The sequence below is a fragment of the Cherax quadricarinatus genome, chromosome 35 (genome assembly GCF_038502225.1).
Source record: "Cherax quadricarinatus isolate ZL_2023a chromosome 35, ASM3850222v1, whole genome shotgun sequence".
NCBI classification, from domain to species: Eukaryota; Metazoa; Arthropoda; class Malacostraca; order Decapoda; family Parastacidae; genus Cherax; species Cherax quadricarinatus.
Genome location: NC_091326.1, coordinates 302,501 through 328,895, shown reverse-complemented (window position 1 = coordinate 328,895; position 26,395 = coordinate 302,501). Strand labels below are relative to the sequence as shown.

Below are 26,395 nucleotides of genomic sequence, written 5' to 3'. Positions count from 1 at the left end.
GTAGCTACAGTATTGTTGCAGCCACGGTATTGTTGTAGCTACAGTATTGTTACAGCCACGGTATTGTTGTAGCTGCAGTATTGTTACAGCCACGGTATTGTTGTAGCTACAGTATTGTTACAGCCACGGTATTGTTGTAGCTACAGTATTGTTGCAGCCACGGTATTGTTGCAACCACGGTGTTGTTATAGCCACGGTATTGTTGTAGCCACGGTATTGTTGTAGCCACTGTATTGTTGTAGCCACGGTATTGTTGTAGCTACAGTATTGTTGCAGCCACGGTATTGTTGTAGCTACAGTATTGTTGTAGCTACAGTATTGTTGTAGCTACAGTATTGTTGCAGCCACGGTATTGTTGTAGCTACAGTATTGTTGCAGCCACGGTATTGTTGTAGCTACAGTATTGTTGTAGCTACAGTATTGTTGCAGCCACGGTATTGTTGTAGCTACAGTATTGTTGTCGCCACGGTATTGTTGTAGCCACGGTATTGTTGTAGCTACAGTATTGTTGCAGCCACGGTATTGTTGTAGCCACGGTATTGTTGTAGCCACGGTATTGTTGTAGCCACGGTATTGTTGTAGCCACGGTATTGTTGTAGCTACAGTATTGTTGCAGCCACGGTATTGTTGTAGCTACAGTATTGTTGTAGCTACAGTATTGTTGCAGCCACGGTATTGTTGTAGCTACAGTATTGTTGTAGCTACAGTATTGTTGCAGCCACGGTATTGTTGTAGCCACGGTATTGTTGTAGCCACGGTATTGTTGTAGCCACGGTATTGTTGTAGCCACGGTATTGTTGTAGCTACAGTATTGTTACAGCCACGGTATTGTTGTAGCTACAGTATTGTTACAGCCACGGTATTGTTGTAGCTACAGTATTGTTGCAGCCACGGTATTGTTGTAGCTACAGTGTTGTTGCAACCACGGTATTGTTGTAGCTACAGTATTGTTGCAGCCACGGTATTGTTGTAGCTACAGTATTGTTACAGCCACGGTATTGTTGTAGCTACAGTGTTGTTGCAACCACGGTATTGTTGTAGCTACAGTATTGTTGCAGCCACGGTATTGTTGTAGCTACAGTATTGTTACAGCCACGGTATTGTTGTAGCTACAGTGTTGTTGCAGCCACGGTATTGTTGTAGCTACAGTGTTGTTGCAGCCACGGTATTGTTGTAGCTACAGTATTGTTACAGCCACGGTATTGTTGTAACTACAGTGTTGTTGCAGCCACGGTATTGTTGTAGCTACAGTGTTGTTGCAGCCACGGTATTGTTGTAGCTACAGTATTGTTGCAGCCACGGTATTGTTGTAGCTACAGTGTTGTTGCAGCCACGGTATTGTTGCAACCACGGTGTTGTTGTAGCTACAGTATTGTTGCAGCCACGGTATTGTTGTAGCTACAGTATTGTTACAGCCACGGTATTGTTGTAGCTACAGTATTGTTGCAACCACGGTATTGTTGTAGCTACAGTATTGTTGCAGCCACGGTATTGTTGTAGCTACAGTGTTGTTGCAGCCACGGTATTGTTGCAACCAAGGTGTTGTTGTAGCTACAGTATTGTTGCAGCCACGGTATTGTTGTAGCTACAGTGTTGTTGCAGCCACGGTATTGTTGCAGCCACGGTATTGTTGTAGCTACAGTATTGTTGCAACCACGGTATTGTTGTAGCCACGGTATTGTTGTAGCCACGGTATTGTTGTAGCCACGGTATTGTTGTAGCTACAGTATTGTTGCAGCCACGGTATTGTTGTAGCCACGGTATTGTTGTAACCACGGTATTGTTGTAGCCACGGTATTGTTGTAGCTACAGTATTGTTGCAGCCACGGTATTGTTGTAGCCACGGTATTGTTGTAGCCACGGTATTGTTGTAGCTACAGTATTGTTGTAGCTACAGTATTGTTGCAGCCACGGTATTGTTGTAGCCACGGTATTGTTGTAGCCACGGTATTGTTGTAGCCACGGTATTGTTGTAGCTACAGTATTGTTGTAGCTACAGTATTGTTGCAGCCACGGTATTGTTGTAGCCACGGTATTGTTGTAGCCACGGTATTGTTGTAGCCACGGTATTGTTGTAGCCACGGTATTGTTGTAGCCACGGTATTGTTGTAGCCACGGTATTGTTGTAGCCACGGTATTGTTGTAGCCACGGTATTGTTGTAGCCACGGTATTGTTGTAGCCACGGTATTGTTGTAGCTACAGTATTGTTGCAGCCACGGTATTGTTGTAGCTACAGTATTGTTACAGCCACGGTATTGTTGTAGCCACGGTATTGTTGTAGCCACGGTATTGTTGTAGCCACGGTATTGTTGTAGCCACGGTATTGTTGTAGCCACGGTATTGTTGTAGCCACGGTATTGTTGTAGCCACGGTATTGTTGTAGCTACAGTATTGTTACAGCCACGGTATTGTTGTAGCTACAGTATTGTTACAGCCACGGTATTGTTGTAGCCACGGTATTGTTGTAGCTACAGTATTGTTGCAGCCACGGTATTGTTGTAGCCACGGTATTGTTGTAGCTACAGTATTGTTACAGCCACGGTATTGTTGTAGCCACGGTATTGTTGTAGCTACAGTATTGTTGCAGCCACGGTATTGTTGTAGCTACAGTATTGTTACAGCCACGGTATTGTTGTAGCCACGGTATTGTTGTAGCTACAGTATTGTTACAGCCACGGTATTCTTGTAGCCACGGTATTGTTGTAGCTACAGTATTGTTACAGCCACGGTATTGTTGCAGCCACGGTATTGTTGTAGCTACAGTATTGTTACAGCCACGGTATTGTTGTAGCCACGGTATTGTTGTAGCTACAGTATTGTTACAACCACGGTATTGTTGTAGCTACAGTATTGTTGCAGCCACGGTATTGTTGTAGCTACAGTGTTGTTGCAGCCACGGTATTGTTGCAGCCACGGTATTGTTGTAGCTACAGTGTTGTTGCAGCCACGGTATTGTTGCAGCCACGGTATTGTTGTAGCTACAGTGTTGTTGCAGCCACGGTATTGTTGTAGCTACAGTATTGTTGCAGCCACGGTATTTTTTGTAGCTACAGTATTGTTGCAGCCACGGTATTGTTGTAGCTACAGTGTTGTTGCAGCCACGGTATTGTTGTAGCTACAGTATTGTTGCAGCCACGGTATTGTTGTAGCTACAGTGTTGTTGCAGCCACGGTATTGTTGTAGCTACAGTGTTGTTGCAGCCACGGTATTGTTGTAGCTACAGTATTGTTGCAGCCACGGTATTGTTGTAGCTACAGTGTTGTTGCAGCCACGGTATTGTTGCAGCCACGGTATTGTTGTAGCTACAGTGTTGTTGCAGCCACGGTATTGTTGCAGCCACGGTATTGTTGTAGCTACAGTATTGTTGCAGCCACGGTATTGTTGTAGCTACAGTATTGTTGCAGCCACGGTATTGTTGTAGCTACAGTATTGTTGCAGCCACGGTATTGTTGTAGCTACAGTGTTGTTGCAGCCACGGTATTTTTGCAGCCACGGTATTGTTGTAGCTACAGTGTTGTTGCAGCCACGGTATTGTTGCAGCCACGGTATTGTTGTAGCTACAGTGTTGTTGCAGCCACGGTATTGTTGCAGCCACGGTATTGTTGTAGCTACAGTGTTGTTGCAGCCACGGTATTGTTGCAGCCACGGTATTGTTGTCGCTACAGTGTTGTTGCAGCTACGGTATTGTTGTAGCTACAGTATTGTTGCAGCCACGGTATTGTTGTAGCTACAGTGTTGTTGCAGCCACGGTATTGTTGCAACCACGGTGTTGTTGTAGCTACAATATTGTTGCAGCCACGGTATTGTTGTAGCTACAGTGTTGTTGCAGCCACGGTATTGTTGTAGCTACAGTGTTGTTGCAGCCACGGTATTGTTGTAGCTACAGTGTTGTTGCAACCACGGTATTGTTGTAGCTACAGTGTTGTTGCAGCCACGGTATTGTTGTAGCTACAGTGTTGTTGCAACCACGGTATTGTTGCAGCCACTGTATTGTTGTAGCTACAGTATTGTTGCAGCCACGGTGTTGTTGTAGCTACAGTATTGTTGCAGCCACGGTATTGTTGTAGCTGCAATATTGTTGCAACCACGGTATTGTTGTAGCTGCAATATTGTTGCAACCACGGTATTGTTGTAGCTACAGTATTGTTGCAACCACGGTATTGTTGTAGCTACAGTATTGTTGCAACCACGGTATTATTGTAACTACAGTATTGTTGCAACCACGGTATTGTTGTAGCTGCAATATTGTTGCAACCACGGTATTATTGTAGCTACAGTATTGTTGCAGCCACGGTATTGTTGCAACCACGGTGTTGTTGTAGCTACAGTATTGTTGCAGCCACGGTGTTGTTGCAACCACGGTGTTGTTGTAGCTACAGTATAGTTGCAGCCACGGTGTTGTTGCAACCACGGTGTTGTTGTAGCTACAGTATTGTTGCAACTACGGTATTGTTGTAGCTACAGCATTGTTACAGCCACTGTATCGTTGCAGCCACTGTATCGTTGCAGCCACTGTATCGTTGTAGCCACTGTATCGTTGCAGCCACTGTATCGTTGCAGCCACAGTATTGTTGCTACCCTGGCATAATGACTCTCATTCTTGCAACATTAAACACTCGTCAAACATTCCTAAACATACACGAAGATGCTTATAGCAAACATTGTATTGACACAATAACTTTTACCCGTTACCAGATAACGCTAAATCCGTAGGGGTAGTTCATAGCCTGGGGAATAGAAGGCAATCAGGTTTGATCCGAGGTAGTGGAGGGTAGCTCTAATCCCTTGGAGCAAGAATCCTTCATCTGCATGAAGATGCCGCAATAAATTGGAGAATACTAGGCTGTGTGGAATGCAATCATGACATCTTCTTAGCTAGAAGGAACACGGGGCCCAGGAGCTAGAAGGAACATGGGGCCCAGGAGCTAGAAGGAACACGCGGCCCAGGAGCTAGAAGAAACACGGGGCCCAGGAACTAGAAGGGACACGGGGTTCAGGAGTTAGAATGAACACAGGGCCCAGGAGGCAGATGGAACACGGGGCTCAGGAGTTAGAAGGAACACGGGGCCCAGGAGCTAGAAGGGACACGGAGCTTAGGAGCTAGAAGGAACACGGAGCCCAAGAGCTTGAAAGCGCACAGGGCCCAAGATTTTGAAAGAGCACAAGGCCCAAGAGCTAGGAGAAGCACAAGGCACAAGACCTAGAAGGAGCACTGGGCCCAAGAGTTAGGAGGAGCACTGGGCCCAAGAGCTCGGATGGGCACAGGGCTCTAGAGCTAGAGGAAACAAGTGCACAGTATCAGAGGTATTCCTCACCACCAGGACTCACATAGTTCCAAAACAAAGTGTTTCCAGTCATTCAGGTGTCGACACTAAGACTGGGGACTCCTGCATCAAGGAGACTAATATCCCCGTGTAGGGAGGGACGTAAGGTATATGCGTACCCTGGCGAGCACGGTAAACCTTGCCAGGCTTGTCAAGTACCACTTAAAAACTGTCATAGTTTACAGTATAGTTACTAAACACCGACTACACTAACATGAAAATAAAAAAAAATAGCATTTGTATGCAGAAATCTTGTAAACACCCTTAAGAATACATGCATGTATACATATGAATAATTCTAAACTACATGTATAAATAGTACCAAGTGTTCCATAGATGAAGGCAGGTTCCCGTGGGGAAAAATTCTATATTATACTAGATTTCTCTCTCCAAAAAATACTATATGAATGTAGCAATCTCTCGCCATCTGAGGCCTATTTTTATGACACGAAAATATTTGTTGGTTTAAAGCCTATCGACTGCATGGTGATCATTAAGGCTGCAGTTCACCAGAACACTAACATCCCGTCTCTAGGTACGAAGAGAACTAGATGTGAAGAATTAGACACATGTGCAACATCTGGATATCTTTATAGGTGCAGAGCACCGTGGTCAAGACTACGGTGCTCTACATCAACTCCAAGGCTGAGGGACTCATTACTTTATCTTTTGTATATAGTTCTATATTCTTCAGATTATGTCCTTGTATTGTATTAATAAAGCCACTGGATGGCGAAACGTCTACAAACAGATATCCAGATTTTGCACATGTGTCTAATTCTTCATACTGTGGGTATTGTATACCACGTATATACAGAACTACACAAGTTTCTGTGGCTGCACTATCCAATGCAGGTATTTTCCTAAGTCACACGAGCCAGTCCCTTTCTCTTCGTTTTTAACACGCCGGCTGTATCCCACCGAGGCAGGGTGACCTAAAAAAAACGAAAGTTTTTCTTTGAAATTTAGCAATTTATACAGGAGAAGGGGTTACTAGCCCCTTGCTCCCGGCATTTTAGTCGCCTCTTACGACACGCGTAACTTACAGTGGAAGAATTCTTGACGATTCAGTCCTCTCTGCCTTAATATTAGCAAGCAGCATCCAATTAGTTGTAAACATGACTCACGAAATCGTAATGACACGATCTGGAGTTTTGAGACTCTCTGATCGCGGGTTCAAATCCCGCCCGTGGTATGGTAAGTAGTTGTACGTCAAAGGTTTCAAGAAACACAGAAACCACAAGTCAACTCTCTCTGGTGTTGAAGATCACTGGTACTGAACACCTGCTTCGAGGCTGAGGGACTGATTACCTCATCTTCTACCTCTCCAGTCTTCTGTATTGTACTGATAAAGCCGCTGGTTGGCGAAACGTCTACATAGTAAAGATACCCAGATGTTACACATGTGTCTAAGTCATCCCTCTGGTGTTATTACAATGGAACCATTTTCTGTTAAAAGTATTATTGTCTCCTGCCCTCCGCCTCAACCAGGGGTCAGCGTCCCCTAGGCCTAGTCTGTTACCAGGCCTAGGTCTGGTCTGTGACCAGGCCTCGCGGGTAATGTGACTTTATGAACAAAATTCGATACATTAGCAGTGTGCTGCTACCCTATTCTATGTGATAATTATATAGTGGGTACAAAAGCTAGCTATGCTTCCCTGTTATATTCCATTATATACGATGGAGCTCATATAAGGTGTTAAAATGTTAGCCTAAGCTACTTTCAGAATAATTACTTTACTGGGTTGAATTGTAACTCCTGACTCTCTCCATTAAGTCTCATAATGGAGTTAAGCTGCAGCCCCTTCGCTTGTATAAGATGAAGAATTAGAAACATGTGTAACATCTGGGTATTTTTACTAGTAGACGTTTCATCATCTAGCGGCTTTATCAACACAAATCCAAAGACGTAATGGGAAAACTGTAGAGCTGTATACAAAAGAGGTAATTTGTCCTTCAACCTTGGAGCTGAAGGACTACGGTACTCTTCACCAGCTCTAAGGCTGAGGGACTGATTACCTCGTCTTCTGTATATTGTTCTACAGTCTTTCCCTTATGGCCTTGTATTGTACTGATAAAGCCAGATGGCGCAACGTCTACCAATAAAGACACCCAGATGTTGCACATGTATCCAATTCTTCAGTTTCTCTGCTTTTTGAGAGGTACAGGTACTCGGCCTCTTGCATGTGTTGAGGTAAAGGGAGCTTCAGTGATGGCGTACACGGGATGATGCAGTCATGGAAACACAAGCAGTTATATGACAAGTATTAGGCTAAACAATATTTTCTTAGTAACAGCATCAGAGGAACAAACATACAGGAATATTACTCCAGAATGATGGTACGTTCACTAAATGTGTGAAGATTGGATTGAGGTTCTCCACGACGACTGGTTGAGTCCACAGACGATTAGATCCCGTGAAAGTTAGGTGACGGTGAGATCCCATCCAGGAATATGGGTATGACACATCCGTGGCGAGGCAGGCAGTGGCACTTGTGAAAGGCTTTTTCAGGGTAGGAGAAAAGAGGGAGAGTTATAAGCTTGTGAATTACGTGTAGGAACTCTCATCTTTAATCCTGTATCACCCTTAAATACAAGATAGACACATGGATACATATAGATGACCTAGGTGAGTGTGTGCCACTGTTTGACGTGCTGGCGGGGCTGAGAGAGCATCAGGTTCCAGTGGTCCAAAGCTTTCCCGCGGGAGAACATGAAGGATCCCAGCTGAACGCGGCCCACAACGTTATCTGAGAACACAGAGAGAAAGAGAATGAAAGAGCTCCGCTAAACGCAGCCCACAACGTTATCTGAGAACAGACAGACAGAAAAAAGAGAGATAAAGAGATAGAGAGTATGAAAGAGCCCAGTTGCAAGCGGCTGACAACATTCTTAGTGAACACTGAAAACATTAAAGAACTCAGCTGAAAATTACAGCACATTTCGGTCGGTCCTCAACTATTATTAAGTCCTGAATATTTGAGTAAAATATTCCAGGGCTTAGTTAGCCAGGAAAGGCCCAAGACCGACCGAAAAGTGGATTTTTCTTCTTCAGTTTGTGGGTTAATTACTGTGGCTATGGCATTCTAAAAGAGAGGTACACTTGGAAACAAGAGTTAGATAAGAGAAGCCAGAGAGGACATCTGGAATTCTTCAGAAGAGCTACAGATGACACCTGGAATCCTTCAGAACTATAGTGGACACCTGGAGCCCTTCAGAAGAGCTACAGAGGACACCTGGAGTCCTTCAGAACTATAGACTACACCTGGAATGCTTCAGAAAAGCCACAGAGGACACCTGGAGTCCTCCAGAACTACAGAGGACACCTGGAGTCCTCCAGAAGAGCTACAGATGACACCTGGAGTCCTTCAGAAGAGCCACAGAAGACACCTAGAGTCTTTCAGAAGAGCCACAGAGGACATCTGGAGTCCCTACTTACCTGCCTTCTTGCCGACGGTTACTAGGACACTGATGGCCGTGGTGTCCAGGGCGTCTTGAGCGACCTTGAAGTGGAAACTCTCGTTGAAGGAGGGAGAGTCAGTGCCCCTCACCACACCTGTCTTCTTGCTCTTGGTCACCTGTACACGCAACACATTGCTTAGTCACCTGTACACGCAACACATTACTTTGTCACCTGTACACGCAACACATTACTTGGTGACTTGTGCACGCAACACATTACTTAGATGTCCACACAACACATCAGTGGTCACAACTACGGTCTATGAAGAATAATTCACAGTACAGTGACTGCAGCAAGTCACAACTCTCCCTCAGTTTGGAAGAGGAAATTCTAGACTAGATTTGGGACCAATCTGGACCGTTCTGGACCTTTCTGAACCGTTCTGGACAATTTTCAAATAACAAATGACACTTGATTGAGGTCAGGGTCTCCAAACTGAGGGAGACTTTGAAAGCTGAGCTCTATCTCTTCACGCTCGGTAACACAAATGAACCTGGCAAGTGAGTAAACTTAGGTTCAGCTAAGGGGTTCACGCACCACAGACCACACTTAAAATAAAAGCTAGAGATAAATTCAATATGCTAAAAAATAGTAGAATTCCAAGCGCTTTCGTGATTTCTCACATTATCAAAGAACTAAAATATATAGAGATATATAGATTCCTTGCTATATCCTGAAACTGACCTTTGTCTGCTGCATCAGAGCTATCTGGTGGCCCAGTGGCCTGGCTGGCAAAGTTCTCACTTTACACGCGGAGGGCCCGGGTTTGATTCCCGGCGGGGTGGAAACATTTCGACGCGTTTCCTTACACCTGTTGTTCTGTTCACCTAGCAGCAAATAGGTATCTGGGTATTACTCGACTGGTGTGGGTGGCAGCCTGGGGGACAAGATTGAGAGCCTCAATGGAAATAAGACAGACAGTCCGTGATGACGCACTGACTTTCCTGGGTTATCCTGGATGGCTAACCCTCCGGGGTTAAAAATCCGAACGAAACCTTATCTTATGTTAACTGACCTTTGTCTGCTGCATCAGAGCTATCCTGGCCTGGACCTGACCTTTGTCTGCTGCATCAGTGTTATCCTGGCCTGGACCTGACCTTTGTCTGCTGCATCAGAGCTATCCTGGCCTGGAATTGACCTTTGTCTGCTGCATCAGAGCAATCCTGACCTGGAACTGACCTTTGTCTGCTGCATCAGACCAATCCTGGCCTGGAACTGACCTTTGTCTGCTGCATCAAAGCAATCCTGGCCTGGAACTGACCTTTGTCTGCTGCATCAGACCAATCCTGGCCTGGAACTGACCTTTGTCTGCTGCATCAAAACAATCCTGGCCTGGAACTGACCCTTGTCTGCTGCATCAAAGCAATCCTGGCCTGGAACTGACCTTTGTCTGCTGCATCAGAGCAATCCTGGCCTGGAACTGACCTTTGTCTGCTGCATCAAAGCAATCCTGGCCTGGAACTGACCTTTGTCTGCTGCATCAAAGCAATCCTGGCCTGGAACTGACCTTTGCCTGCTGCATCAGAGCAATCCTGGCCTGGAACTGACCTTTGTCTGCTGCATCAGACCAATCCTGGCCTGGAACTGACCTTTGTCTGCTGCATCAAAGCAATCCTGGCCTGAAACTGACCTTTGTCTGCTGCATCAAAGCAATCCTGGCCTGGAACTGACCTTTGCCTGCTGCATCAGAGCAATCCTGGCCTGGAACTGACCTTTGTCTGCTGTATCAGAGCAATCCTGGCCTGGAACTGACCTTTGCCTGCTGCATCAGAGCAATCCTGGCCTGGAATTGACCTTTGTCTGCTGCATCAAAGCAATCCTGGCCTGGAACTGACCTTTGTCTGCTGCATCAGAGCAATCCTGGCCTGGAACTGACCTTTGTCTGCTGCATCAGAGCAATACTGACCTGGAACTGACCTTTGTCTGCTGCAGCAGACCAATCCTGGCCTGGAACTGACCTTTGTCTGCTGCATCAGAGCAATCCTGACCTGGAACTGACCTTTGTCTGCTGCAGCAGACCAATCCTGGCCTGGAACTGACCTTTGTCTGCTGCATCAAAGCAATCCTGGCCTGGAACTGACCTTTGTCTGCTGCATCAGACCAATCCTGGCCTGGAACTGACCTTTGTCTGCTGCATCAAAGCAATCCTGGCCTGGAACTGACCTTTGTCTGCTGCATCAAAGCAATCCTGGCCTGGAACTGACCTTTGTCTGCTGCATCAGAGCAATCCTGGCCTGGAACTGACCTTTGTCTGCTGCATCAGAGCAATCCTGGCCTGGAACTGACCTTTGTCTGCTGCATCAGAGCAATCCTGGCCTGGAACTGACCTTTGCCTGCTGCATCAGAGCAATCCTGGCCTGGAACTGACCTTTGTCTGCTGCATCAAAGGAATCCTGGCCTGGAACTGACCTTTGCCTGCTGCATCAGAGCAATCCTGGCCTGGAACTGACCCTTGTCTGCTGCATCAAAGGAATCCTGGCCTGGAACTGACCTTTGTCTGCTGCATCAGAGCAATCCTGGCCTGGAACTGACCTTTGTCTGCTGCATCAGAGCAATCCTGGCCTGGAACTGACCTTTGTCTGCTGCATCAGAGCAATCCTGGCCTGGAACTGACCTTTGTCTGCTGCATCAGAGCAATCCTGGCCTGGAACTGACCTTTGTCTGCTGCATCAGAGCAATCCTGGCCTGGAACTGACCTTTGTCTGCTGCATCAGAGCAATCCTGGCCTGGAACTGACCTTTGTCTGCTGCATCAGAGCAATCCTGGCCTGGAACTGACCTTTGTCTGCTGCATCAGAGCAATCCTGGCCTGGAACTGACCTTTGTCTGCTGCATCAGAGCAATCCTGGCCTGGAACTCATTTTTCTCCTGCCGTAGTTCCTTGTCGACCTGGAATGATGAATACCGTGAATCATCATATCTCCTCACAAACACTGAAAGTTTCAATACGACCCGAAGATTCATTCTCGAGCATCACATGAAAACCAGTAATCTTCAATTTTTTAAATGTTAAAAATTTACAAATTTATGCCTAGACGGCCTAAGACTGGTGTATATTTTCGTTTGGTTAGATGCATCCGCATAGAAAGCTTCAAGCCGATCAGGTGAGGCGTTCTCGAATCAAGGCACGGAAACCACTGCGTTGTTTCAATCTATATAAGTGGCAGACTGGCACCTGTATAAGTGGCAGACTGGTACCTATATAAGTGGCAGACTGGTACCTATATAAATGGCAGACTGGTACCTATATAAGTGGCAGACTGGTACCTATATAAGTGGCAGACTGGTACCTATATAAGTGGCAGACTGGTACCTATATAGGTGGCAGACTGGTACCTATATAAGTGGCAGACTGGTACCTATATAAGTGGCAGACTGGTACCTATATAAGTGGCAGACTGGTACCTATATAAGTGGCAGACTGGTACCTATATAAGTGGCAGACTGGTACCTATATAAGTGGCAGACTGGTACCTATATAAGTGGCAGACTGGTACCTATATAAGTGGCAGACTGGTACCTATATAAGTGGCAGACTGGTACCTATATAAGTGGCAGACTGGTACCTATATAAGTGGCAGACTGGTACCTATATAAGTGGCAGACTGGTACCTATATAAGTGGCAGACTGGTACCTATATAAGTGGCAGACTGGTACCTATATAAGTGGCAGACTGGTACCTATATAAGTGGCAGACTGGTACCTATATAAGTGGCAGACTGGTACCTATATAAGTGGCAGACTGGTACCTATATAAGTGGCAGACTGGTACCTATATAAGTGGCAGACTGGTACCTATATAAGTGGCAGACTGGTACCTATATAAGTGGCAGACTGGTACTTATATAAGTGGCAGACTGGTACCTATATAAGTGGCAGACTGGTACCTATATAAGTGGCAGACTGGTACCTATATAAGTGGCAGACTGGTACCTATATAAGTGGCAGACTGGTACCTATATAAGTGGCAGACTGGTACCTATATAAGTGGCAGACTGGTACCTATATAAGTGGCAGACTGGTACTTATATAAGTGGCAGACTGGTACCTATATAAGTGGCAGACTGGTACCTATATAAGTGGCAGACTGGTACCTATATAAGTGGCAGACTGGTACCTATAAAAGTGGCAGACTGGTACCTATATAAGTGGCAGACTGGTACCCATATAAGTGGCAGACTGGTACCTATATAAGTGGCAGACTGGTAGCTATATAAGTGGCAGACTGGTAGTTATATAAGTGGCAGACTAGTACCTATATAAGTGGCAGACTGGTACCTATATAAGTGGCAGACTGGTACCTATATATGTGGCAGGCTGGTACCTATATAAGTGGCAGACTGGTACCTATATAGGTGGCAGACTGGTACCTATATAAGTGGCAGGCTGGTAGCTATATAAGTGGCAGACTAGTACCTATATAAGTGGCAGACTGGTACCTATATAAGTGGCAGACTGGTACCTATATAAATGGCAGACTAGTACCTATGTAAGTGGCAGACTGGTACCTATATAAATGGCAGGCTGGTACCTATATAAGTGGCAGGCTGGTACCTATATAAGTGGCAGACTGGTACCTATATAAGTGGCAGACTGGTACCTATATAAGTGGTAGACTAGTACCTATATAAGTGGAAGACTGGTACCTATATAAGTGGCAGACTGGTACCTATATAAGTGGCAGACTGGTACCTATATAAGTGGCAGACTGGTACCTATATAAGTGGCAGACTGGTACCTATAAAGGTGGCAGACTGGTACCTATATAAGTGGCAGACTGGTACCTATATAAGTGGCAGACTGGTACCTATATAAGTGGCAGACTGGTAGCTATATAAGTGGCAGACTGGTAGTTATATAAGTAGCAGACTAGTACCTATATAAGTGGCAGACTGGTACCTATATAAGTGGCAGACTGGTACCTATATATGTGGCAGGATGGTACCTATATAAGTGGCAGACTGGTACCTATATAGGTGGCAGACTGGTACCTATATAAGTGGCAGGCTGGTAGCTATATAAGTGGCAGACTAGTATCTATATAAGTGGCAGACTGGTACCTATATAAGTGGCAGACTGGTACCTATATAAATGGCAGACTAGTACCTATGTAAGTGGCAGACTGGTACCTATATAAATGGCAGGCTGGTACCTATATAAGTGGCAGGCTGGTACCTATATAAGTGGCAGACTGGTACCTATATAAGTGGCAGACTGGTACCTATATAAGTGGTAGACTAGTACCTATATAAGTGGCAGACTGGTACCTATATATCTCAGTAGTAGTAACCAGTTACCAGTAACCAGTGTACCAGTAGATGACTCACTACCAACCGTCTCTGCCTGAGTCACTGTCTGTATTCATATTGTTGCTGACCTAGCAGGATTTCAAGCGCCCCCTCGCCCATGGGCACTCCTCAGTCAGTCTAGTCAAGGAGCAGAGAGAGGCAGGTTCGGCTGTGGCGCCCTTCCACATACTTCAGTTACAATATACGTACTTCCAGCCTACGTGAGTATTTTTACCCAATCCACGTGTTCGAACTCCCACTTGATAAATGGTGGCAGCGGTGGGATGACAGGAGACAGGCTGGATGATAGGCTGACTGGCGTTCACTTCCACAGTCTGGCTTACTGACTGGCTAACTCATGCTGTATTTGAGGCAAATCTGAATTGGAAGTTACAAATGATACTTGAGGATTTCTCAATACCTGTCGTGTACGTAGGGAATAACGACATTCAGGTTGATCGTCTGACTGAGTATCAGAGGAAGAGAGTACAGGATCAGGAGGATTGTTAGAGTCAGTCACATTAGTCTGGGTTGGAACATCATTATCATCACATACTAACTTCATATGATCTAAATGCGATTCTTTATACTGACCAGTACTAATCTCTCTAACCTTATGCTTATTACCAGTGATATGTTCAACTATTCGATAAGGACCAACAAACTTTTGATCAAGCTTTGGCATTGCAGACGTTTTGTTAAAGTTAATCAGCATAACTCTCGAACCTACTTTGATTTTGGATGGCTTTGCTCGAGTGTTTGCGACTCTTGTAAATTCTGCTGTTGATTTATGAAGTGTTTCACGGATTCTTCTAAAAACACTTTGAGCTAAGCTGGTACGAGTTGCTATGAAATCATCAGGGTTGTAATTTGGTTTCGGATTAGAATATAACAACTCATAAGGCAAACGTTTATCTACACCGTACAATGCATAATGTGGAGTGTCACCTATAGAAACATTGTAAGCAGAATTTATAGCACACTGCACATCAGGTATAACTTCATCCCAAGTTTCACTGTTGGGATTGATAGTGGCTCTCAAGACATCAAGTACTTTCTTATTGGTTCGTTCCGCTAACCCATTGCTGGCAGGATGATGAGGAACAATGGTGGATTTAGAGATCTTGTACAAGGTACACAAATTTTCAAGAATCTCATTACAGAATTCACCTCCATTATCTGTTATTAGGGACTTAGGGGTGGTATGCCTGCAGATAATGCGTTCTTTAAACGCTTTAGCTACTGTCTCGGCAGTCTTATCTGCAATAGGAACTAACTCACAATATCTGGTGAAATGGTCTACCATAACACACAGATGTTTGTTGCCTTGGAGGGAACATTGGAAATTAGTTAACAAATCTAGCGCAACTCTTTCCCAAGGTTCGCTAGTAGTTGGATATACTTGGATTGGATTAGGGCCATTAGCATTACCTTTATGTTGCATGCAGACACTACATTTCTTAACGTACTCAGAAATATCAGTTGCCATACGAGGCCAAAAGTATTTCAATCTGGCTTGTTTTACTGAACGATCCATACCAGGGTGTGCAACACCTGGTACATCGTAAACTAGCTGTAAGGCTACATTCACTAGTGACTGTGGAATTACTAACTGGTATACTCTTCTGCTAGGAGTACCCAACTCGGCTGTTCGATACAGTAATTCTTGGTTCATGACAAAGTCACTGATGGGTGCTGGTGGCTTCACAGTCAGAATAAGATCTTCCTGGAGCAGGAATCGAATCACACCAGACCACATGGGATCTGTTCGTTGAGCATTCTTTACATCTTCAACACTAAATGGAGGGTCTGCAGTTACTATACTAACATGTCGCGATAAGGCATCTGCGACTACATTTGACTTGCCAGGTAAATGCTCAAAGGTGGGATTGAACTCTTGGATAGTCAAGGTCCATCTGGCTAACCTTCCAGTAGGTTGTTTGTTCTGGAATAAAGGTATCAGTTCTTTCTTACTGGAGGAATGAACAAACTCGGTGGAGTGGATGACTCCCCCCGGTTGAAAAAATTAAACACGCAATATGAGCAAGGGAGAACGAATCTACTATCTCAAACTGCAAGCACAGGAGAAAAGAAATGAACACGGTGAACAATGCTGATATTCAATCTGAGTCGCACACAGTGACACGAGGTATCAGCTATGAACTTCACTTACAAACGTTAACAACGTGGAAGTTACTCGAGAAATAACTTCTTACAATGTACTGATTACTGTCAACTAGGATGGGATCACAATCTGAAACACAAGGGACAACAACAACACTCAAGTGAGCACACTAGCCACAGAAACGTCTTTCTGCAACGGCTTGTGGCATCAGCAAGAGATGGCATAACTCGTTGCAAGTAAAGTTCTTCTCAAAGCGTCCCCTGGGAAGGAACATACTTGAACAAGTCGCCATCGCAAGGATAGTAGTCGCACTATCCTGCGTGCATGATATTGTGGCTGGAGTCCAGACAGGAGTGACAGTATTACTAGTGCCTGACCGCTCGGCTACGTTAATAAGTAATTCACGGATCTATAGGAACTTAATCTGAACTTCACATTTCGCAGCACTTTAACAAATCTCAGATACAAGCTGTGAGAACAAACACATCGCTCAAGGGCTAGGTATTGTCCCTCAGTATTTATCATGTGGGAGTTCGAACATGTGGATTGGGTAAAAATACTCACGTAGGCTGGAAGTACGTATATTGTAACTGAAGTATGTGGAAGGGAGCCACAGCCGAACCTGCCTCTCTCTGCCCCTTGACTAGACTGACTGAGGAGTGCCCATGGGCGAGGGGGCGCTTGAAATCCTGCTAGGTCAGCAACAATGTGAATACAGACAGTGACTCAGGCAGAGACGGTTGGTTGTGAGTCATCTACTGGTACACTGGTTACTGGTAACTGGTTACTACTACTGAGATATATGTGGCAGGCTGGTACCTATATAAGTGGCAGACTGGTACCTATATAGGTGGCAGACTGGTACCTATATAAGTGGCAGACTGGTACCTATATAGGTGGCAGACTGGTACCTATATAAGTGGCAGACTGGTACCTATATAAGTGGCAGGCTGGTACCTATATAGGTGGCAGACTGGTACCTATATAAGTGGCAGACTGGTACCTAAATATGTGGCAGACTGGCACCTATATAAGTGGCAGACTGGTACCTATATAAGTGGCAGACTGGTACCTATATAAGTGGCAGGCTGGCACCTATATAAGTGGCAGACTAGTACCTATATAAGTGGCAGACTGATACCTATATAAGTGGCAGACTGGTACCTATATAAGTGGTAGACTGGTGCCTATATAGGTGGCAGACTGGCACCTGTATAAGTGGTAGACTGGTACCTGTATAAGTGGTAGACTGGTACCTGTATAAGTGGTAGACTGGTGATTGTATAAATGGTAGGCTGGTACCTGTACAAGTGGTGTACTGGTACCTGCACAAGTGGTAGACTGGTACCTGTATGAGTGGCAGACTGGTACCTGTATAAGTGGTAGACTGGTACCTGTATAAGTGGTAGAGTGGCACCTGTATAAGTGGTAGACTGGTACCTGTATAAGTGGTAGACTGGTACTTGTACAAGTGGCAGACTTATGCCTATGTCAGTGGCAGACTGGTACCAATATAAGTGACAGACATGTACCAATATAAGTGGTAGACTGGCACCTATTTAAGTGGCAGACTGGTACAAATGTAAGTGAATGACTAGTATCTATACAAATGGCAGATTGACTGTGTGTGTGTGTGTGTGTGTGTGTGTGTGTACTCACCTAGTTCACCTAGTTGAGGTTGCAGGGGTCGAGTCCAAGCTCCTGGCCCCGCCTCTTCACTGGTCGCTACTAGGTCACTCTCCCTGAACCATGAGCTTTATCGTACCTCTGCTTAAAGCTATGTATGGATCCTGCCTCCACTACATCGCTTCCCAAACTATTCCACTTCCTGACTACTCTGTGGCTGAAGAAATACTTCCTAACATCCCTTTGAGTCATCTGTGTCTTCAGCTTCCAACTGTGTCCCCGTGTTGCTGTGTCCAGTCTCTGGAACATCCTGTCTTTGTCCACCTTGTCAATTCCTCTCAGTATTTTGTAAGTCGTTATCATGTCCCCCCTATCTCTCCTGTCCTCCAGTGTCGTCAGGTTGATTTCCCTTAACCTCTCCTCATAGGACATACCTCTTAACCCTGGGACTAGTCTTGTTGCAAACCTTTGCACTTTCTCTAGTTTCTTTACATGCTTGGCTAGGTGTGGGTTCCAAACTGGTGCCGCATACTCTAATATGGGCCTAACGTACACGGTGTACAGGGTCCTGAACGACTCCTTATTAAGATGTCGGAATGCTGTTCTGAGGTTTGCCAGGCGCCCATATGCTGCGGCAGTTATTTGGTTGATGTGCGCTTCAGGAGATGTGCCTGGTGTTATACTCACCCCAAGATCTTTTTCCTTGAGTGATGTTTGTAGTCTCTGGCCCCTTAGACTGTACTCCGTCTGCGGTCTTCTTTGCCCTTCCCCAATCCTCATGACTTTGCACTTGGTGGGATTGAACTCCAGGAGCCAGTTGCTGGACCAGGTCTGCAGCCTGTCCAGATCCCTTTGTAATTCTGCCTGGTCTTCGATCGAATGAACTCTTCTCATCAACTTCATGTCATCTGCAAACAGGGACACCTCGGAGTTTATTCCTTCCGTCATGTCGTTCACAAATACCAGAAACAGCACTGGTCCTAGGACTGACCCCTGTGGGACCCCGCTGGTTACAGGTGCCCACTCTGACACCTCGCCACGTACCATTACTCGCTGCTGTCTTCCTGACAAGTATTCCCTGATCCATTGCAGTGCCTTCCCTGTTATCCCTGCTTGGTCCTCCAGTTTTTGCACTAATCTCTTGTGTGGTACTGTGTCAAAAGCCTTCTTGCAGTCCAAGAAAATGCAATCCACCCACCCCTCTCTCTCTTGTCTTACTGCTGTCACCATGTCATAGAACTCCAGTAGGTTTGTGACACAGGATTTCCCATCTCTGAAACCATGTTGGCTGCTGGTGATGAGATCATTCCTTTCTAGATGTTCCACCATTCTTCTCCTGACAATCTTTTCCATGATTTTGCATGCTATACATGTCAGTGACACTGGTCTGTAGTTTAGTGCTTCATGTCTGTCTCCTTTTTTAAAGATTGGGACCACATTTGCTGTCTTCCATGCCTCAGGCAATCTCCCTGTTTCGATAGATGTATTGAATATTGTTGTTAGGGGTACACATAGTGCCTCTGCTCCCTCTCTCAGGACCCATGGAGAGATGTTATCTAGCCCCATTGCCTTTGAGGTATCTAACTCACTCAGATGCCTCTTCACTTCTTCCTCAGTTGTGTGTACTGTGTCCAGCACATGGTGGTGTACCCCACCTCTCCGTCTTTCTGGAGCCCCTTCTGTCTCCTCTGTGAACACTTCTTTGAATCTCTTGTTGAGTTCCTCACATACTTCACGGTCATTTCTTGTTGTCTCTCCCCCTTCCTTCCTTAGCCTGATTACCTGGTCCTTAACGGTTGTTTTCTTCCTGATGTGGCTGTATAACAGCTTCGGGTCAGATTTGGCTTTTGCTGCTATGTCGTTTTCATATTGACGTTGGGCCTCCCTTCTTATCTGTGCATATTCGTTTCTGGCTCTACGACTGCTCTCCTTATTCTCCTGGGTCCTTTGCCTTCTATATTTCTTCCATTCCCTAGCACACTTGGTTTTTGCCTCCTTGCATCTTTGGGTGAACCATGGGCTCATCCTGGCTTTTTCATTATTCCTGTTACCCTTGGGTACAAACCTCTCCTCAGCCTCCTTGCACATTGTTGCTACATATTCCATCATCTCATTAACTGGCTTCCCTGCCAGTTCTCTGTCCCACTGAACCTCATTCAGGAAGTTCCTCATTCCTGTGTAGTCCCCTTTCCTGTAGTTTGGTTTCATTTGTCCTTGCCTTCCTGCTTCCCCCTCCACTTGTAGCTCTACTGTGTATTCGAAGCTCAAAACCACATGATTGCTGGCCCCAAGGGGTCTTTCATATGTGATGTCCTCAATATCTGCACTACTCAAGGTGAATACTAAGTCCAGTCTTGCTGGTTCATCCTCTCCTCTCTCTCTTGTAGTGTCCCTTACGTGTTGGTACATGAAGTTTTCCATTACCACCTCCATCATCTTAGCCCTCCATGTATCTTGGCCCCCATGTGGTTCCAAGTTCTCCCATTCGATCTCCTTGTGGTTAAAGTCGCCCATGATCAGGAGCTTTGCCCTGCATGCATGAGCTCTTCTCGCCACTGCAGCCAGTGTGTCAACCATCGCTCTATTGCTCTCGTCATACTCTTGCCTTGGCCTCCTGCTGTTCTGTGGTGGGTTATACATCACTGCAATTATCACCTTGGGACCACCAGAGTGAAGCGTTCCCGCTATGTAATCACTTTCTTCTCCGCTGTTTCCTCTCCCCAGCTCATCAAAATTCCATCGGTGTTTGATCAGCAATGCCACTCCTCCACCCCCCCTGTTCCTTCTGTCTTTTCTCAGGATCTGGTATCCCGCTGGAAAGATGGCATCTGTTATCATACCTGTAAGCTTGGTTTCTGTGATCGCTATGATGTCTGGTGATGCCTCTTTGACTCTTTCGTGCCACTCCTCCCACTTGTTTGTTATTCCATCAGCGTTTGTGTACCATACCTTCAGTTTCCTTTCTAACACTGTGGTTTGGGAGGCCTGTGGGGGTGGGAGACCTGGTAGCTTACTGTGGGATTCTATAGTTGGGGGTTGGGTGGAAGCTGTGGGTATGGATTGTATTGTGTGTTGGGATGGTATGATAGGTTGTGGGGTTCTGAGGATAGTTGTGTGTGTGCTTGCCCTTGCTGCTCTGTTCTGCTCTGACTGATCTCTGCTGGTTCCATCCTTGTCCCCTTTCCTAGCTCCTTTCGCTTTTTTGTCCTCTCCCTCAGCTGCTTTCTCTCTGTTTGTGTTCTGTCTCTGTCTAGGAACACCTTCTTGTACTCTTCCGAACTTTTCAACCGTGGTTTCTCTTGGAGGATCCTGTTCCGCACTGTTTCTGTCCTGAGAATCAGCTTGATCAGTCGGTTTCTCCCCTTCAAGTACCCCCCTATTCTCTGAAAATTTACAATCTCATCCATGTCTTCTCCCCCTATTTCTGTGATGATTTTCTCAATCTCCTTTCTTTCTTCCTGCCGTCTTTCAGTGTGTGTCCTTTCCTCTCTCTCCCGAAGCCCATGGATAATCACTGATTTTGCCCTTTCCTCCTCCCATTGCCTCTTCCTCTGTGACTCTGGTTCCTGTCTGTATGTGGTCATTTTCTCCCTTGATTTTTTCCAGTGGCTCTTGGTAGCATGGTTGTGCCTCAGCATTCGACCTATCTCCCTCTCCATCTGCACCCATCTGCTCTTCCCTTCCACTCACTGGCCCTTCTTTGCAGGTTGATATGACCTTAGCATAATTCATATCTCCTTCCTTCCTGTTCAGCCTCTCATCATCGTATGGTGTGTCTTCTCTGGTCACTACCCCTGAGACTTGCTTCAGCCTGTTTACCTCAAATTCTAGGACCTTTACCCTGGCTACTGCAGTTTCGACTTGTGACTCCCAATTCTTCGTCTCCTTCTCCAACCTCTTTTCCCATTTCACAGAGAGCTCTTTCTCCATTTTTTCAGAAAGCTCTCCTAATTTTCTCTCCCATTCTTGCTCTATCCTTTTCCACTGTTCCTCCATCCATTCCTCCCTACCAGTACCATTGTCATCTGATCCCTGATTCCTGCGAGTCCCAACCATTTTTTTTATGAAAGAGAGAAAGAGAAAAAGAAAAAGGGGGAGAGAGTGAGAGATAGGGAGAGAGAGAAGGGGAGCCTAGAAGGAGGGGAAAAGAAGGGAAAAAGGGGGAGAAAGTGAGAGAGGGAAAAGGTAAGAGAGAGGGGGAGTGAAAAGGGAAGAGAGAGAGAGAAGAGGAAAAGAGAGAGTAAGAGAGGAAGAGAGAGAGGGAGAGAGAGAGAAAGAGTGAAAGGAAGAGAGGAAGAGAGAGAGGATGAGAGAGAGGATGAGAGAGAGGATGAGAGAGAGGATGAGAGAAAGGGGGAGAGAGAGAGAGAGAGAGAGAGAGAGAGAGAGAGAGAGAGAGAGAGAGAGAGAGAGAGAGAGAGAGAGAGAGAGAGAGAGAGAGAGAGAGAGAGGAAGAGAGAGGAGAGGAGAGGGAGAGAGATGGGGGGGGAAAGGAAGGGTTATAGGGTCACTTCACAGGAAGGTGTAAAATCCTGTATATGTGTGTGTGTCTATATATGTGTGTGTGTGTGTCTGTATGTTTATGTGTGTGTGTGTGTGTGTGTGTGTGTGTGTGTGTGTGTGTGTGTGTGTGTGTGTGTGTGTGTGTGTGTGTGTGTGTGTGTGCACTACAGCTATTCAAGTGCCTAACAACAGTACTATTCTCACCAAGTGTGCGTGCATATGTTTATGTAAACAGTCCTTATTTCCCACATATGTACTACATATGTATTGTATATGTACCCGATCTCTTGGTTCCCACTGTACTCTTATGAGTTTAAAATTACGTTCAAAAATTAATACACTAGGCTTCGCCTAATTGCCGCTACCTCTAAATTCTATTAAATGCCAGTAAATGCTGCTTATTCTAATTCTGATAGCTCGAGGAGAGTGACCCCCAATTCCAGCTAGAGACAGGTACTATTGACCCCATGCAACTCAAACTAGGTGAATATTACTTGCGGCTGGCAGTGCAGTAACGTTGCTGGTCTGTCCTGTCCCAGAAGTTGAAGGTGTTTGATGCTTCTCGGTAATTTTTCCACTAACTTCCTGTATGCACTATATTCTCTAGCTCTTCTAATTTTTTCACTCACTCACTGTATTTACTGACACATCTATACATAGCTCTTATCTCCCTGGTCTTGAGTCGCACTTATTCTTCAAAATAGCCCACTGCGTTATTATGGAAACACTATTTAGGCCTGACACAACCGTTCACCCTTCCAACGGCCCTCACTAAACACTCAGCCAATATTTCCTTTTTTTCTTTTCTGTGATCACTTATATTTCCTTTTTTCGGGCTTAAGTTATTATATGCACTCTTATGCGTGCACACGCCTATATCCCACACTCTATTCCTTATGGCACAGTCAGAAATTATCACCAAAACACGAGCTCAAACCGCGTGACTCCTCCACGAGTGTGTGTGTGTGTGTATGTGTGTGTGTGTGTGTGTGTGTGTGTGTGTGTGTGTGTGTAGTGGTGGTGATGGTGGTGGTGATGGTGGTGGTGATGGTGGTGATGATGGTGGTGGTGGTGATGGTGTTGGTGATGATGATGGTGGTGGTGATGGTGTTGGTGATGGTGGTGGTGGTGGTGGTGATGGTGTTGGTGATGGTGGTGGTTGTGGAAATTTATTTGGTCCCTAAAGTTCCACAGCAGATCCAGCATGGCTGTATGGGACGGCCGAGCCAGGCGGCCCTTAAACCCTCCCAAACAAACAAAGCATTCTCTGGTTGGCGATTCTTGGTAGGCTTGTATTTAATTTATAGATTTACTCTTCAGGGAAGGAGTAGGTAGTTTTACTGGTAGTACACTAATATTAGGTTTACTAAGGCATCTGTAGATAATGATAAAGTAGACCTAAGACCTTAACATAGGTAGTAATAGGCCGATAATGTAGGCAAACACTAGGATAAGTTAGCTAGGGAGAACTGGCAGCCCTAGTTTGAATGAAGAGACAAGGGTCTGGAAGGGAGACCAGCTCGCTCTTCTTACGACAGACACCAACTGGACAAGACGTGCCGTGATCAGCAGACGGCGCCCCCACGTGTCTTCACATCTGAGACCTAGGGAAATCTGGTAGAGGCACCTCGATGTACCGTAGATGACCTCCTCCATCAGCCCATACAGTAAGACAAGATCTTCACTTTTTCCCGTGGGTTCTGGCCAGTGTCTTGGGAGATCGTGAGTGAGTTTTAACTGTGGGCCCAGTGTGCAACAGAGAGAGCATGCCCAGTAAGTACCAGTGTCTCAGAGCTGTCTGAAGCTAGTGTCTGAGTCTGCATAGTTATACTAGGGGATACATACCCTCTTGGATATAGGAATTTCTGAGGTGCAGGCAGGACACTAATTACGATTGAATATTGCAGGAATTAATGCTCCTGGTTGCACATGGTTTCTGAGGGGGAGTCCAAAGGGGCTAAGGCAAGCTTGGGGAAGTGAAGATCAGGATATATGCTGCAACACCAAGTAAGTTAGTCCTTTATACGTGCATGCAGGCGAGGTTTCTTGCAATACCAATCATTTGTGAAAATCTGTCCTATAAGCCACTTGTGAGGCTGAGGTACCCACCTCAGAACTCGGTGTCAACAGAGTTTGCCAGGGTAGGCGACTCACTTGGAGGCAGTCCACACAAATTTTCACAAAAGTGGTCCTTTGAACCGGATGTGGAATAGCTAGGTTAAGCTATCATAGCTAGGCCACAGTTAGGAACCAGTTTTACAGAGTTAGGTTAAGCTATCATAGCTAGGCCACAGTTAGGAACCAGTTTTACAGAGTTAGGTTAAGCTATCATAGCTAGGCCACAGTTAGGAACCAGTTTAAAAAAGTTAGGTTAAGTTAGCACACCTAGGTCAAAGTTACACAGAGGCTAGGCCAAGCTGACTATACACAGAAGTTGTTATTTGCAGTAATTTACAGGCAGGCCAGGTAGGCTAGAGAAGCTTGTGAATTTAATTATTTACAGTGATTACAAGTAATCCAGAGTAGGAGACTTGTGTGTTGATTACTTACAGTGGATTTGCAAGGTAGCCACAGTTAGGCTAGGCTTGTGCAAATTTTACAAAGGTTATAGTAGCTAGGACAGATTTAACCTAGTTATTATTTACAGGGAGTTATAAAGCCAGGTTTAAGTTATAGCACACTAGCTAGGTTAGGATTTACCTTATCCAACCATCCACGCAAGACAGAGTAAGCTGGGCACAGGCCAAGCTGGTTACATACATTATTTATTTACTGTTTCACAAGTTGAATTGTTGAATTTACTTGTGTTAACCAAGTGATTTTAATTTGTATACTGCACCCTTTTATTGTGTGATTTTCATCGTCTTTGATTCATGTTAATGTGGGATTTGTGAATTATACCTGAGACTAGGTTAAGTCCTGTAATTATTTGCTGGCATTGTACAGTTAAGTGCTAGATTAAGCTTTCACATCGATACACATTTTTGATTGGGATTTGAGAGCTAACAGTGTACATTTTTGATTCATAGTAGAGTCAATATAACAAAGGGAATTGTTAAGCTTGTTGAGAAGCCTTAAGACTCGTTCATTCTTACCTAACACCGTGACGTGCTGTGGGGTGGACTGGGTAAAGTACAATTAGTGTCACACTCCTCATTAAACTTCGACAATGGCAGATGGGGGTTCAGGAGAGTCTGGTTCAGTGTTAACAAAATTAAAACGATCAGTAGCAGCATACAAAGGGCATCTGAACAGAATGCGTAACAGGTGCAAGGCTACTTGCCAACGCAGTAATGTAGACTGCGATGATTTGCAAGACTGCTTGAAGAGTTTGGGGGAAAAATGGGAAGCCTATGAACAAGCATTCTCAGCATATGAGCAACAGGCTATTGAGGATGATGAATCCCAGGGAAGTCTTCAGCAGGCTATGGACGAATTCAATAAGGATGATGTAGATTGTCATCAGGAGATGAATATGTACAAAGATAAGTTAAGTACATTAAAGGCTAGTATTCCAAGGGTGAGGTTGAACACCACAGGTACCCCAAACAACCACACACCTGTCAATATGTTGCCCAAGTTGCCCCAGTTGAATTTACCAACGTTCGACGGAACCTTAACAGAGTACATTGCTTTCTGGGATCAGTTTAGAGCCCAGATAGATGACAGGAACGATTTGTCAGATGCCGTCAAGTTGCAGTATTTGCGGTCGCGGCTCAAGGGTAAAGCCTTAGACCTGGTCCGGCACTACCAGATTACTGACACTAATTACCAACATGCCAAAGACCAATTAGAAGACATGTTTGGTAACACTGAGCAGTAGGCAACAGAGACTAAGGGAGTTGAGACTCTGCTTCAAGTGTTGTGGGGAACACTTTGCGAGAGACTGTGGCACCCAGCTCAGTGAGTGTCGAGTCTGTTGCAAAGGTAAGCACCATACTGCACTATGTCCCAATAATTTAAGGGAACCCCAAGCTAGTAGGGATATCTCTCAGGTAGAGATAGAAAGTGAGTCTGAGCCTGAAATGGTAGCCAGCGTGATTAGTGGGAGTGAAGTCTCTAATC

General features: G+C 45.3%; 1 protein-coding gene across 2 annotated transcripts in view; it reads right to left on the bottom strand.

Annotated features, from left to right (window-relative positions):
• Positions 1-3,768: 3,768 nt before the first annotated feature.
• LOC128695111 (synaptotagmin-15) overlaps positions 3,769-26,395 on the bottom strand; it is a 143,310-nt gene continuing 120,683 nt past the window's right edge. For both annotated transcript variants that reach the window (XM_053785525.2, XM_053785526.2), the window contains exons 7-9: positions 11,608-11,676; positions 8,765-8,903; positions 3,769-8,075 (exon numbers count right to left, since the gene is read on the bottom strand). In XM_053785525.2, the coding sequence (XP_053641500.2) occupies positions 7,951-8,075; positions 8,765-8,903; positions 11,608-11,676 (333 nt within the window). In that variant the 3' untranslated portion in view covers positions 3,769-7,950. The remainder of the gene's footprint in view (positions 8,076-8,764; positions 8,904-11,607; positions 11,677-26,395) is intronic.